At 48.5% G+C, this 16,111-nt stretch overlaps 1 protein-coding gene across 2 annotated transcripts in view; it reads right to left on the reverse strand.

Annotated features, from left to right (window-relative positions):
* Positions 1-9,759: 9,759 nt before the first annotated feature.
* LOC122542376 (diamine acetyltransferase 1-like) overlaps positions 9,760-16,111 on the reverse strand; it is a 9,941-nt gene continuing 3,589 nt past the window's right edge. For both annotated transcript variants that reach the window (XM_043680097.1, XM_043680096.1), the window contains exons 4-6: positions 14,841-14,942; positions 13,518-13,558; positions 9,760-10,263 (exon numbers count right to left, since the gene is read on the reverse strand). In XM_043680097.1, the coding sequence (XP_043536032.1) occupies positions 10,063-10,263; positions 13,518-13,558; positions 14,841-14,942 (344 nt within the window). In that variant the 3' untranslated portion in view covers positions 9,760-10,062. The remainder of the gene's footprint in view (positions 10,264-13,517; positions 13,559-14,840; positions 14,943-16,111) is intronic.

A 16,111-nucleotide genomic window follows, 5' to 3' on the forward strand; every position in this document is an offset into this window, starting at 1 on the left:
TTTGGGAGATGGAGGGGTTTAAACTGCATGACGAGACGTGTAAAACAGAGTCTGGATAGGGAGCAGCCGAGGGGCAAGGAGAACAGGGACTGAGGCGGGGGAAGAGGGTGGGGACAGCAGAGTGTTGGGTGAGGTGAATCTGCAGGAGGACGGAGGCTGCTGGACCAGCTCTGAGGGAGGGGATTTCCTGACATTTAGCCCAATGCTGGAAATACAGCAGCAAAACAGAGAGAGAGAGAGAGAGACAGAGAGAGAGACTGGGCCCACTGGCCTATTACCTTGACACGCTTGATCTGCTGGAACCTCAGCCACGGGGATTTCCTGACATTTAGCCCAATGCTGGAAATACAGCAGCAACACAGAGAGAGAGAGAGAGAGACAGAGAGAGAGACTGGGGCCCACTGGCTATTACCTTGACACGCTTGATCTGCTGGAACCTCAGCCACAAGACATTTGTAATAGGGACCTTCTGTGAATCCATCCCGGATCAGACCTGTGGGACATCAGAACAGATTGTTCATGTTCTCAAAGTGCCCTACCTTCCAGAAACTCTGCGTGTGCGTGTGCGTGTCTGTGTGAGTGAGAGAGTGTGTATAAATGAGTCTTTTTATGGTATAGTGTGTTTTCAAAAGTGTGTGTGAGAGAGAGAATAGGTGTGTGTGCGCCCGTGAGACATAGAGTGTGTCTGTGTGTGACAGTGTGCGTGTGCACATATGTGAGACACAAAGTCTGTGTCTATGTGTCAGAGTGTCTGATTGTGTGAGAGGAAGAGAGACAGTGTCTGTGTATGTGTGAGCGAGAGAGAAAGAGACAGTGTCTGTGTGTGGGTGTGAGCGAGAGAGAGAGACAGAGACAGAAACAGAGAGAGAGAGACAGTGTCTGTGTGTGTGTGTGTGTGTGTGTGAGAGAGACAGTGTCTGTGTGTGTGAGAGTGTGAGAGAGAGAGACAGAGACTGTGTGCGTGTGAGAGAGAGAGAGAGAGACAGTGTCTATGTGTGTGTGAGAGAGAGACAGTGTCTGTATGTGTGTGTGTGAGAGAGAGAGACAGAGAGAGACAGTGTCTGTGTGTGAGAGAGAGAGACAGAGACTGTGTGTGTGAGAGAGAGAGACTATGTCAATGTGTGTGAGAGAGAGAGACTATGTCAGTGTGTAAGTGTGAGCGAGAGAGAGAGCGAGAGAGAGACCGCGTTGGTGTGTGTGTGTGCGGGAGTGTGTGTGTGTGAGAGAGAGAGAGACAGTTTCTGTGTCTGTGTGTGTGAGAGAGAGAGACAGTTTCTGTGTCTGTGTGTGTGTGTGAGAGAAAGAGAGAGACAGTGTCTCTATGTACGTGTGTGTGTGAGAGAGAGAGAGAGAGAGAGTGTGTGAGAGGTTGAGAAAGAGTCTGCATGTCAGGACATGTGTGTCTGTGTATGTGTGTGTATGTGAGTGACTGTTTGAGTGTGTGCAAGTGCTTGAGTTAGCAGATGAAGACAATGAAAACAATAGACAGTAGACAATAGGTGCAGGAGTAGGCCATTCAGCCCTTCGAAAGTTTACAAGTCACCACTGACAGCACCACCTTAGGTATAAAAGTATCTAGGCACAGATTCTTTGGCCCAAATTCTTAGGAAAAAATAACTAGAAAAGAAAGAAAATAGAAATGTCAACATTTGTATGTATGAATCAGTTAGACAAGAGAAAACATCTGTGTGAGGCGTCGGGTGGTGAGGGAGTGGTGATAGAGGAGGCCCAGGACCTCCGTCCTCAGCAGAGTGGGAGGGGGAGTTGAAATGGTCGGCCACGGGGCGGGTGGGGTTGATTGATACGGGTGTCCCGGAGATGTTCCCTAAAGCGCTCTGCGAGAAGGCGTCCAGTCTCCCCAATGTAGAGGAGACCGCATCGGGAGCAACGGATTATAATAGAACATCGAACAATACAGGCCCTTCCGCCCTCGATATTGCGCCGACCTGTGAACTATTCTCAGCTCGTTCCCCCCTACACTATCCCATCATCATCCATGTGCTTATCCAAGGATTGTTTAAGTAAATGACGTGTGGAGGTGCAGGTGAAAGTTTGCTGGAAGGGGAAGACTCCTTTAGGGCCTTGGATGGAGGTGAGGGGGGAGGTGTGGGCGCAGGTTTTGCAATTCCTGCAGTGGAAGGGGAAGGTGCCAGGACGGGAGGGTGGGTTGTAGGGGGGTGGACCTGACCAGGTAGTCATGGAGGGAACGGTCTTTGTGGAAAGTGGATAGGGGTGGAGAGGGAAATATATCCCTGGTGATGGGGTCCAAACCCTCCCCACCCCTATCCCCACTGCCCTGTGGCCCAACATTTCAACTCCCCCCTCCCACTCTACCAAGGACATGCAGGTCCAAGGTCTCCTCCACCACCGCACCCTCACCAGCCGACGCCTGGAGGAATAACCCTTCATCTTCCACCTCGGAACACTTCAACCCCAGCGTATCAATGTGGACTTCAGCAGTTTCCTCATTTCCCCTCCCCCCCCACCTTACCCCAGTTCCAACCTTTCAGCTCAGCACCATCCTCATGACCTGTCCTACCTGCCAATCTTCCTTCCAACCTATCCGCTCCACCCTCCTCTCTGACCTATCACCTTCATCCCCACTTCCATCCACCTATTGCACTCTCAGCTACCTTCTCCCCTCCCATTTATCTCTCCACACCAGAGGCTCCCAGCCTCATTCCTGATGAAGGGCTTTTGCCCGAAACCTCGATTTTCCTGCTCCTCGGATGCTGCCTGACCTGCTGTGCTTTTCCAGCACCACTCTAATCATGTCTGCGTGAGTGTGTGCACACAAGACTGAGTGTGTCTAGTGAGTATGTGTGTGAGAGAGAGAGGAAGAGAAAGAGAGAGACATGGAGGGAGGGAGATATGAATTGAAGTTGGCAGGGTCTCATTGCATTAAGTCAGTATCTCACCTTCTTCAGTCTGCGTGACCTGTTCCGAAAGGTTTTCATTTTCAGCCAGTTCCTAAAACAAATAGGAAACCCAAATGAAATGATATGAGATGTCCCACCTCCAAAGAGGAAACTATTCAGGGAGTGGGGAGTGAAGAGTGGGGCAAATGGGTAGCGATTTGGGGATGGGGTGTAGAGTGATAGAGTGTTTACAACACTGAAAGTGGCCCTTCAGCCCATCATATCCATACCAATCATCAAGCAAGCCATTCTAATCCCATTGTCCAGAAACTGACCCATCGCCTTCAAGTCCACATGTAAATAACTCTTCAATGACTTGAGGGTTTCTGTCTCAACCTCCCTTATAGGCAGTGGGTTGCAGACTCCCACCTTGAAAGAGTAGTCGCAGGTAAACAGGGTAGTGAAGGTGGTGTTTGGTACACTTTCTTTTATGGTCAGTGCATTGAGTACAGGAGTTGGAAGGTCATGTTGGAACTGTACAGGACATTGGTTAGGTCAGTTTAGCAATACTGCATTCAAATTCTGGTCTCCCTGCTACAGGAAAGATATTCTGAAACTTGAAAACATACAGAAAAGATTTACAAGGATGTTGCCAGGATTGGAGGGTTTGAGCTACAGGGCGTATTTGGAGAGGGTGCAGAGAAGGTTTCCGAGGATGTTGCCTGGAATGGAAGGTGCTCGCTGTGAAGAGAGGGTGAGTAGGTTAGGATTGTTTTCACTAGAAAAAAAGGAGATTGAGGAGGGACCTGATTGAGGTTTACAAAATCATGAAGGGTATGGACAGGGTAGATAGAGATAAGCTTTTTTCCCCAGGGTAAAGGATTCAATAACGAGAGGTCACGCTTTCAAGGTGAGAGGTGAAAGGTTTAAGGGGGATACAGGCGGCAAATACTTTACACAGAGGGTGGTAGGTGCCTGGAATATGTTGCCAGCAGAGATGGTAGAGGCAGGCATGGTAGATTCATTTAAGATGCATCTGGACAGATGCATGAGTAGGTGGGGAGTAGAGGGATACAGATGCTTAGGAGTTGGGCGACAGGTTTAGACAATAGATTTGGATCGGCTCAGGCTGAAGAGCTTATTCTTGGGCTGTAAATTTTCTTTGTTCTTTGAGTGGCCAGTCCCGGAGCATTGGAGGCTGAGGGGTGACCTTATAGAGGTTTATAAAATCATGAGGGGATTGGATAGGGTCTTTTTTCCCCCAAAGTAGGGGAGTCCAAAACTAGAGGGGCATAGGTTTAGGCTGAGAGGAGAAAGATTTAAAATGACCTAAAGGACAACTTTTTCACGCAGAGGGTGGTACGTGTATGGAATGAGCTGCCAGAGGAAGTGGTGGAGGCTGGTACAATGACAACATTTAAAAAGTTAAAAATCACACAACGCCAAGTTATAGTCCAACTGGGTTATTTGGAAAAACTAGCTTCGGTGGTGCGTGGCAGGTACTCATGTGACTCAGCCAACATTGTCTATCTCATACGCTGCGGGCAAGGATGCCCCGAGGCATGGTACATTGGCTAGATCATCAAATGCTACGACAATAGATAAATGGATCCTGATTCGGAGATGCCGGTGTTGGACTGGGGTGTACAAAGTTAAAAATCACACAACACCAGGTTATAGTCCAACAGGTTTAATCGGAAGCACACTAGCTTCCAATTAAACCTGTTGGACTATAACCTGGTGTTGTGTGATTTTTAACTAAATGGATCCTGTATTCCTGATGAAGGGCTTTTGCCCGAAACATCGATTTTTCCTGCTCCTTGGATGCTGCCTGAACTGCTGTGCTTTTCCAGCACCTCTAATCCAGAAATAGATGAATGGACACTGCCAGACTGGGGTGTTGCTTCCCAGGTGGGGAACTCTTCAGCAGTCAAGCACATTCGGCCTTGGATCTTTGGGTGACCGTCCTCCAAGGTGCTCTTTGGGATAGGTAACAACGCAGAGTCGCCGAGCAGAGGCTGATAGCCAAGTCTGGTAGCCATGAGGATGGCCTCAACTGGGACCTTGGGTTCATGTTACACTACAGGTGACCCTACTACACTATACACTCTCTCAGTCTCACACGCACACACTCATACGTACACACACACACACTTCCATACTTACACACCCATGCAGACTCTCTCTCATACATATGCTGTTTCGCAGACATACATACAACCCCCACACTCAAATCCACGCACACACCCTCTCACAGGCTTATACTCTGTCACAGTCTCGCACATATTCTACCAAGCACGCTCACACACATGCATCCATACACACACACACACACATGCACATAAGTCTATGAGGTGAATTTGCATTTGCAGAATTATATTTTGCAGATATCTTCTATTTTGCTCAAAAAGCACACAATCTGCAGGAAGATTATCCATGTGATAGTTTGTAAATTCTTGCTTTTGGAAATCGAAACCAGTCGGACTCAAGACTGGAAAACAGACAGACTCTAACCTCACACCTTCAATGCACTGTCTTGAGCTGAGATGTCACCTTCTTTTAACAAAACCTTAAGTTATCTCGGGAATGTGACTTGAAAGCATTTCTGGGATTTTCATATTAATGAATCAAAACCTACAACCCATTCTGAAAGATGAAAGACTTAACAGCAATCTCGGTTTGTTCAATGTATCGCATCAGTTGTATGACACTGTGATATTTTGCTATAAATTCTGTGTCCTATGATCCTGCCCCACTAGCTACCTGGCAGAGGAGCAGCGTTCCGAAAGCTAGTGCTTCCAAATAAACCTGTTGGACTATAACCTGGTGTTGGGTGATTTTTAACTTTGTCCACCCCAATCCAGCACCAGCACCTCCTCACCATAGCTAACATTTAAAAGGCATCTAGATGGGTACATGAATAGGAAGGGTTTAAAGGGACCAAATGCTGGCAAATGGGGCTAGATTAATTTAGGATGTCTGGTCAGCGTGGGCCGGAAGGTGTGTTTCCATGCTGTACACATTGCCCTCAAACCCACCCCATAAACCCCGTGGGCGGCACGGTGGCTAGCACTGCTGCCTCACAGCACCAGGGACCCGGGTTCGATTCCAGCCTTGGGCGACTGCCTGTGTGGAGTTTGCACATTCTCCCCCCGCCCTCAAACCCACCCCATAAACCCCGTGGGCTAGCACTGCTGCCTCACAGCACCAGGGACCCGGGTTCGATTCCAGCCTTGGGCGACTGCCTGTGTGGAGTTTGCACATTCTCCCCCCGTGTCTATGTGGGTTTCCTCCGGGTGCTCCGGTTTCCTCCCACAGTCCAAAGATGTCCTAAACTCCTTGGCTCCTGTGTTTAGTGTCTCAGTAACTAAAAGCAAGTTTCTAAGCATTGTCCACCCTCCTCCTGCACAGTCCATTAGCTTTTCAGATGAATAGACCCACTGTGCACAGTTCACCTCGCCATTGGCCTGTGCACATTCTGAATCACCCAAGTCCTGTTGTTTCTTTCAGAAATGTGCAGAGCTCATCGCATTTTGCAGCCCAGGGGCTAGAGGGGATAGCAGCAAGCAAAAGTTTTTTTTCATCTCTCTCTCTCTCTCTCTCTCCTGTTCCCTGCCCACCCAAGTCTGGTGAAGTTGCATGCCTCTCTGTCCTGTCCTCTTTTTGCAGGCTTGCTGCTCAGACAGACCTTAATCAGTCCAGCGATGTGCACAGTGTCGTCCACTGTCGCCTCCCGAACACTGAACGCCATATCTCACCGAAATACAGCACAGTGCCTGTGCACCGCAGATCTCTCTAGGACCCAGCGGCGCAGGGAACCATTGGCCCGGGCGCTGCCACTGCAAAGCTGGGGGGGGAGTCTCGTTCATAAAATACACATCCCCCCACCCAAAATCCAACAAGGATGATTATTTTCCCGAGGTGTCCTTTTTTCTTTGTCTAATTACAGTTCTCTCTTTATCGACACTTTTTTCTGCTGAATGCAACTTTTAGAAGTGCCACTTCGATAGTCTCTCCCCCCCCACATCAGGTTGAAATGTCCGGACTCTGCCGAGCCGCAACAACCAACTTGCAGCCGCGGGGTCCTAGCGGCCGTCGCACTACCAAACGCACCCAACCGAACCCACTTCTCTCTCTCTCTCCCCCACCTACAGTCTCAGTCCCCCGCCTCCTCTACTCCAACCTCCCCACCCACACTTCCACCTTCTCACGTTCTCTCTGATACCCCTCTTCACCCTCTCAGAGACCACCAAAAGGAGAGGGAAAGGCCATTCAGCCCCTCGAACCCCACTCAATGGCCAACTCAATCGACTTGCATTTGTATCATTTCTTTATTGTTAAAAACAAAACAAAAGTCTATTTCGGATTTAAAATAAGAACCAGAATCAGGGCTGGGAAGGCCTCCAGTCCTTCTCCATCATTTGATTCAAATTTTTAAAAAAAGATTTAAAATTAACAACTGATTAATTTTTTAGTGACAAGGTTTAAAACTAACATCCACTGCCATTTGTGGGAGAGAGTTCCACACCCCTTCCATCCTTTGTGTGTAAATGTGCTCCCTAATATCTCTCCTGAATAGTCTGGTCCTAATTCTCAGACTATGCCTGCTTTTTATTTATGTGTTCAGTAAAGCTCCCTCTACGCTGTCCTGGGATGGACGTGTTGTCCCACTCTCAAGTAGTATGTTTACATACAGAAGTGGAAGGACACCACTTCGAATGGGACAACACATCCACCCTCGGACAAGCCAAACAGAGACACGCACGAGAATTCCTAAAAGCATGGCATTCCAACCGGAACTCTGTCAACAAACACATTGACTTGGTTCCCACTTACCACCCCGTAAGAAGAAGAACAGGAAATGACATCACCACTGGAAATGATGTCACCAACCCAAGGAAACCTAAACACATTAATAAAAAGCGGGCCACACCACCAGTGCTTCATCCGGAGGCTCACTGAAGTTGTTACTGAGTATGGTGACAAAACATCTGAAAACAAACCTTCCAGCTCAGCGAGCAAACCTACATCCACAACCTCAACCCGAGCTACAAATCTGCTCAAAACTTGCTATCCCCAAACTAATGTTAATGGTTAATCTTTATCTGCCCTGTCTTTTCCAGTTTGTATCTTGAAGATCAAGAGAAAACAGGCTTAATTTGTAATCATCTCTCCTCAACTTAACTCCTGAATGGTGGCTCAGTGGCTAGCACTGCTGCCTCACAGCGCCAGGGACCCAGGTTCAATTCCTGCCTCGGGCAACTGTCTGTGTGGAGTTTGCACGTTCTCCCCGTGTCTGTGTGGGTTTCCTCTGGGTGCTCCAGTTTCCTCCCACAGTCCAAAGATGTGCAGGCTAGGTGAACTGGCCGTGCTAAATTGCCTGTAGTGTTAGATGCATTTGTCAGGGGTGAATGTAGGGGAACGGGCCTGGGTGGGTTGCTCTTCGGTGTGGACTTGTGGGGCCGAAGGGCCTGTTTCCACACTGTAGGGAATCTGATTTGTATGACGCTTTGTTCTTTTACCATAAATTCTGTGTCCTATGATCCTACCCCACTCGCTACCTGACGAAGGAGCAGCGCTCCGAAAGCTAGTGCTTCCAAATAAACCTGTTGGACCATAACCTGGTGTTGTGTGATTTTTAACTTAACTCCTGAAGTCCAGGTATCATTCTTCTAAACTTATGTTGTGTTCTCTCCGAGGCCAATAGATCCTTCCTGAGGGTCTGCTCACAGCACTTTTGAGTTGGGTTTTCCTGGCGTACGGAGACTTTGCCTTATCAAAAGAGGTTGAGTCGGTTGGGGCCTGTACTCATCGGTGCTTCGAGGAAGGACGCTCTTGTCCTCAAGGGAGTACAGGGAAGCTTTACCAGCTGGATCCCAGGGATGGTGGGACTGTTGTATGAGGAGATTGACTAGGTTAGGATTGTTTTCACTGGAGTTCAGGTGGGTTGGGGGGGGGGATCTTACAGGGAGTTACAAAGTTCTAATAGGACTAGACATGATGTTCCCCATGGAGCGTGCTTCCGAGAACTCACAGTCTGAGGATTTGGGGTGGACCATTTAGGGTGGAGACGGGGAGACATTTCTACCCAAAGACTGGTTGAATTCACTACTAGGGGGGGTGGATGATGCCAAAACATTGAATATATTCAAGGGGCAGCGAGATACAGCGCTTGGGCCAAATGGGATCAAGGGTTATGGGGAGAAAGTAGGATTAGGTTATTGGGTTAGACAAGATTAGAGTGGTGCTGGAAATACACAGCAGGTCGGGCAGCGTCTGAGGAGCAGGAAAATCAATGTTTCGGGCGGGAGCCCTTCATCACGAGTTAGACAGTCAGCCATGACTGTGAGAAAAGGCCTCCTCCTGCTCCTACCTTCTATGTCTCTATGAATCAGAGATGACCTTATTGGAACATACAAGATTCTTTGGGGGGAGGGGGGAATTGACAGGGTGAGATGTGGGGAGGTTGTTTCCCTTTGTGTGGGAGAGTTTAAGACCAGGGGACACCAGAATGAAGGCTGGCCTAGAGATGTGGTGAAATCTCTTCTCTCAGGGGGGAGTGAATCTGTTGAGTTCTTAATCGCAGAGGGTTTGTGAGGCAAGGTCATTCAGCACACACAAGGCTGGGATAAGTAGATTTATCATCTGGAAGAGAGTCGGGGATTGTGGGAAAGGAGTTGTGGATGATTAGATTCTCATGAATGCTGGAACAGACTCAATGGGCCAAATAGCCTCATTCTGCCCCAATATCTGATGATCCCATGCCCCTTTCTTCACCCCTACAAACTTTCTCGTGACTTACATTCTCTCGCATCTGACAAAATATACCCGTCAACTTGCAAAATGAGAATATCACAGATATCAGACAACAGGAAGTGTTCACTCAAACACAGGAAGCAACTTTGAAGAGGTAATAAGTTTAATCTCATTCAAAATTACAGTGCGCAGGACAATTGATCCTACACTAAGGGGTCAGTAACACCAATGAACAGGTTATAGTGGATGTAAAAGACGAAGAGGACACTTGAATTAGTCAGTGAGAGATGACTGGGTGGCAGCAGATCACATGATCATCCTCCTGTAGCATCACATGCTGGCGGGAGGCTATGACTGCAGCGTGACTGGTTTACATAGGGATTCCCCATTCTCCATGGCCAGGCTAGGATTTTTCTTGCAAACAGGGAATTCTCGGTGTTCTCCCTGTTTACAGAGAGGGAGAGGCTGGGGCATTCTGCCCCTTTCCTCCTGCTAGCTTTTCCAGCTGTTCCTGCTCCAACCTGAACAGATGCCAACCTTCTGACTTGGTCAGATCCACGGCCCCCTTCGCCTGGTAGAATTCAATGCTTGGAAAGTTATTATTCAGGACAACAAAGTTCAACAGGGAGCATTTGTTCTGTCGTGCGACCTGCGAAAATGCACACAATTCATACGGGTCAGTGTGGGACATGTCCATTAGGTCAGTCAAACCATCATGATCACAACAGTAAAAAGCTCCCTTTACATCAAACCACCAAACACTCCCAGGGACAGGGACAGCATGGGGTTAGATACAGAGTGAAGCTCCCTCTACACTGTCCCCCCATCAAACACTCCCAGGGACAGGGACAGCACAGGGTTAGATACAGAGTAAAGCTCTCTCTACACTGTACCCCTCCAGGGATCTGTGGACAAGCACCCCCCCCCCCTCCAAATGTGGACAAGCACCCCCCCCCCCCTCCAAAATCCCTCTGTCCCCGTGAATGTCCTCCCTTCCCTCCAAAAACTTGAAAGGGTTCAGAAAAGATTTACAAAGATTTTGCCAGGTTTGGAAGGTTTGAGCTACAGGGAGAGGCTGGATCGGCTGAGTCTGTTTTCCCTGGAGTGTCAGAGGCTGAGGGGTGACCTTATAGAGGTTTATAAAATCATGAGGGGCATGGATAGGGTAAATAGACAAGGTCTTTCCCCTGGAGTGGGGGAGTCCGGAACTAAAGGAACGTAGGTTTAAGGTGACAGGGGAAAGATTTTAAAAAGGTCCTAAAGGAAAACGTTTTCACTCAGAGGGTGGTCATGTATGGAATGAGCTGCCAGAGGAAGTGGTGGAGGCTGGTACAACATTTAAGTGGCATCTGGATGGGTATAGGTAGGGTTTCGAGGGATATGGGCCAAATGCAGGCAGGTGGGACTAGATTTATATGGAATATCTGGGTCAGCATGGACGAGTTGGACCGAAGGGTCTGTTTCCATGCTGGACAACTCTCTGAGTACTCTTTTGTGCTGTTGCTGCTTCCAAAATGCTACCACCTCACAGTTCATCAGGGTCAAATGCTATCTCCACTGACCTGGCCATCTGACCAATCTGTTGTTCGTCTCCTGTAACCTAATGCCTTCCTCACGCCTCGACAATCTTTGTATTATTTGCAAACTTACTTATCGCTCCCTCTCCCACACTCTCGCCTCGATCCTTTATGTATAATGCAAGCAATAATGGACCCAGCACTGATCCCTGTGGCACATCAGTGGACACGGGGGGGGGGTCCAGTAATACAAACAGCCTTCTATGGCCAGCCTCTGTCTCTTGTTAACGAGTTTTTGAGAAGGTTTGCAGCTCGGGTTGAGGTTCTGGATATAAGTTTGCTCGCTGAGCTGGAAGGTTCATTTTCAAATGTTTCATCACCATACTAGGTGACATCATCAGTGAGCCTCTGGTGAAGCACTGCTGCTAGTGACCCACTTTCTATTTGTTTGTTTAGGTTTCCTTGGGTTGGTGATTCATCACCATACTAGGTGACATCATCAGTGAGCCTCTGGTGAAGGACTGGTGCTGGTGACCCGCTTTCTATTTGTTTGTTTAGGTTTCCTTGGGTTGGTGATGTCATTTCCTGTGGTGATGTCATTTCCTGTCCCCCCCCGACATCACCATACTAGGTGACATCATCAGTGAGCCTCTGGTGAAGCACTGGTGTTAGTGACCAGCTTTCTATTTGTGTGTCTAGATTCCCTTGGGTTATTGATGTCATTTCTGGTGGTGATGTCATTTCTTGTTTTTTTTCCCTGACATCACCACAGGAAATGAAATCACCAATCCAAGGCAACCTAAACACATAAATAGAAAGTGGGTCACGAACACCAGTGCTTCACCAGAGGCTCATTGACGATGTCACATAGTATGGTGACGAAACGTCTGAAAACGAATCTTCCAGCTCTGTGCTCATCACGGAGCCAAATTTGGATCCGTCTTGCCAAATTACCCTGGACCCCCATAAGCTTTGACCTTCCTTATCTCTCTCCCACATACAACCTTACCAAAGGCTTTGATGTATTAAATGCATCAACCCTCATCTACGCAGTTGGTCACCTCCTCGAAAAAGTCAACCAGATTTGTTAGGCATGACTTCCCTCAGGCAAACCCGCATCTCTCCAGGTGGAGATTAATTCCCTCCTTTAGGATTTTCTCCAATAGCTGCCCTACCACTGATGTGCGACTCACTGGCCTGATCCAAGAAGGAGGCAGATAATTCTCCAAACGGGGGCAGTTTAGGAAAAGCTGAGATGCAGCAAGACCTGGGTGCCATGGTGGAACAGTTGCTGAAGGTTGGCATGCAGGTGTAGCGGGCAGAGAGGAAAGCTCATGGCATGCTGGCCTTCATAGCGAGAGGGTTTGCGTATCGGAGTAGGGATGTCTTGCTGCAGTTATACAGGGCCTTGGTGAGGCCACACCTTGAGTACTATGTGCAGTTTTGGTCTCCTAGTCTGAGGAAGGACATGCTTACTATTGAGGGAGAAAGTGAGGACCACCGATGCTGGAGATCACAGAATACTAGACTATTTACCCACTAAATATAGTGACATCCCATAAACACACCCGTGGGCAAAGGCAAATTCAGTACAATAGATTATCTCCATAAGACATAGGAGCAGAAATTAGGCTGTCCAGTCTACTCTGCCATTCGAACATGGTTGACAGGTTTTTCAACCCCATTATCCCATTTCTCCCTGAAACCTTTGATCCCTTTGGCAATCTCCATTTTAAATATATTCCCACAGATTCACCACTCTCTGGCTAAAGATGTTTCTGCTTATCTCACAGGCATTTCTAGCAGCAGGAAGAGAACCCTCAGCCTTTAGCTGGAACAGGGAGAGAGGGAAAACAGCTCCCAAAACCACCTTCAAGACCCCATCAACTGCTCCTGAAAGACTAAAACTGGCCCTGGGGGACCTTGACCCCACCCGTTCAGGCTGCTTCTATTGTCCTGACTGTGGAACGAATCCTGAGCTGTGGATTGGCTCTGAGCAGACTGCTTGGCACCTCTGTCTCAACTTTTCTTCATTAAAAACAAAGCTCGGACAAAACGCACCTCTTAATGCCACAGTGTCGTCCCACAGAAGTGAGGCTCTGTTTTAGCACCTCAGCCACGTCCTGTGGCTTCAAACCCAGATTGTCCCCTCATTCCATTGTGGACCCGACCCTCTCTCCCTGGTTTTCCTCTTCCCCTTTCCCATTCTTGGGATCCTCCCTAATCTTATCTGCCTCGGATTTTCCTACGCTCCCTCTTCATCCTCCGAATGACTTCCTTTAGCTCTCTCTATGCCCTTTTTATACTCGTCTCAGGCCTCTTGTTGATTGCTTCCCTCTGCACCAGCTCAAAATCTCTCTCCTCCAGGAAAAGGTTTTCGTCTTACCTCAGCCACTTTGCGCAGTAACGCACTCCCGATTCCTTTACCTGAAACACAAGAAATCCAGTGAGATCCGCTCTGAATTCCAGGGGGTTGGGCTGCTGGTGGAGATGACTCAGTGCCTCTGTCTGTGGGGAGCAGACTGTACATACATTGAGACCCCTGTTACACTCGATTACGTGTGGCGGGGGGTGGGGGGTGGGGGGGGGAAAGATTCAGGCACAAACAGTCTCGGGGCTTGGACGTTCTAATGAGATGAGCCACCCCGGGACTCACGCAGGAATGTGATAGAGGGAAATGTGACCCCCCCGCAGCCTAGAGAATTAGGAGGGACAGGGAAACAAAACCCCTGGGGACAAGGGTATTGGTTTTGATGTATGTCTTGTATGAGAGAGTGAGGGGGGGAGGGGAAGAGAGGGGGAGACAGAGAGAGAGATCACCATGTATTTACAGGGAATTCCACAGCTTGATATTGATGTAAATGAAGACTCTGATTGCTATTATGTTTGGTTGTTTGGCCTCACTTGACAGAAACGTGAGGCATGGAGAGACAAAGGTGTGAGTAAAGGGAGAATGCGACAATCGAGATAGAGGCACGGAATAAGATGAACAGGCAAGATTAAGAGCAACATAGAAGACTGGACTTAGAAAATAATGACAACAGGAGTAGGCAATTCAGTCCATCATGTCTAATTTGAGTGATATTTATTAGGCCCCAAAATGGTGAAAATACTTGGCTGAATGAGGATAGGTGCACAGCAGGTTACAAAAGGCAAATGTATTCTCTCAGGAAATGACAATAAATAAGAAGAGAATAGAGTGAGAACACAAAGGTAAAACAGATTAAAAAAAACAAAAAAACCTTGGAACTCGAGTGGATGTTGTCTGCTGTTTGAGTAAAAAAAAACTTCCATTCCGACTCATTCCTCCATTCCGAATCTCTCTCCTCTTTCAGGGGTCTGATGTTCTAATTGTTTGTTCAGAATAAAGTAATTCGTAATGGTTTGAAGGGTGGTGGAGAGCAGGCAGGCTAGTTGACGCCAAGATGAGATCAGCCATGATTGTATCAAACGATGGAGCAGGCATGAGGGCACCTTGCCCTTTGATCTGAATATGCGCCTATTTCTTCATTGTTGCATTCTCACTTTCAAATTTTAATTCTCTATGTTTCATGATTGGGTCAATAACGCTGTAGGGGGTGACAGAGATAGGGAGGGGGTGTAGGGGGCTGGAGGGGGTGACAGAGATAGGGAGTGGGTGTCGGGGCTGGTGGGGATGATGGTGATAGATCCGCAGCTGACAGAACTGGGCGAGATGGCGTCCGCTCACCTCGAAGCTCTTCCATCACATAGAGATCTTCTAAATACATCGCCCTGCCCTTCCAGTCCACGTAGCTGAAGAAATACAATGCATAGCCCACAACTGTGTGTCCTGGAAGCGGAGAAAGCCGCGTCAGTTTGCAAAAGATCTGTGAGAATGGAGCCTGTGTGCTCTGAACAACTCAGGGATCCTCTCCATCGCTCCACCCCGTTACGTTCTGGTCGAGCTGTGGTATTCTTAGTGTTCATGATTGGAGTGCAGCCAATGTTCCAACTCTCCCTTCCTGGATCTCCCTTCAAACTCGATCCTCCTGAGTCCCCTCGAAGCCTGTCCCACCATCGACGAGGGGAGTGATGGAATACTCCCCACTCGCCCTGGATGGGGGCAGCTCCAACAGGAAGGTCTCCACCATCCATGACGCAACGGCTCAATTGATTGACACCGTACCCATAAACACGTGCTCCCTTCACACCGACGCTCAGTAGCAGCAGTGTGTACCATCTACAAGACACACTGCTGCAATACCCCAAGTCTCCCTCACCAGCACCTTCCAAAACCTGTGACCTCCACCCTCTGTTCAGGGCTTGCAGAGTCCAGCCTTCATTGCCCGTCCTGAGTTGGTGGGAGTGTAGTTTGCCTCCTTTTTGATCCCCTGCAATCCCCCCCCCCCCCCCTCAATGTGAGACAGGAACAACACTCTTCATGAGGGAGTTCCAGGATTCTGATCCTGAAGGAACAGCCAATGTATTTCCAAGTCAGGATGGTGAGGGGCTCGGAGGGGAACCTGCTGAGGGGGTGCTGTTCACAGGGGCTGGATCTCACCGATTCCTGGTCAAATCCCATTCCAATTCTGTTCTACCACTCGGGTTCTCTCACTACCTCGCACTCATTCACTCCCTCTTCTTCCCTCTCTCTCTCTGACTGCCTTGAGATGCAGCCCTATTCTTATTAAATGTTGGGTTTCCAATGAGGGTTTGGGGTGGGGGTGCGGGGAGGGGTGCAAGTGAGTGAGAGAGATAGATTAATAGAGAGAGAGAGAGAGAGACTGACAGAGAGACAGAGTGAGAGAGAGAGAGAGAGAAACAGAGACAAAGAGAGAGACACAGAGTGAGAGACAGAGACAGAGAGAAAGACAGAGAGATAGACAGAAAGAAAGAGACAAAGTGAGAGAGAGAAATAAGACAGAGAGAGAGAGAGACAGGGGGAGACAAGAGACAGAAAGAAAGACAGAGAGTCAGAAAGAGAGACAGAGCGAGAGAGACAGAGAGAAACAAGACAGA

The sequence above is a fragment of the Chiloscyllium plagiosum genome, chromosome 39 (assembly GCF_004010195.1).
Source record: "Chiloscyllium plagiosum isolate BGI_BamShark_2017 chromosome 39, ASM401019v2, whole genome shotgun sequence".
Lineage (NCBI taxonomy): Eukaryota > Metazoa > Chordata > Chondrichthyes > Orectolobiformes > Hemiscylliidae > Chiloscyllium > Chiloscyllium plagiosum.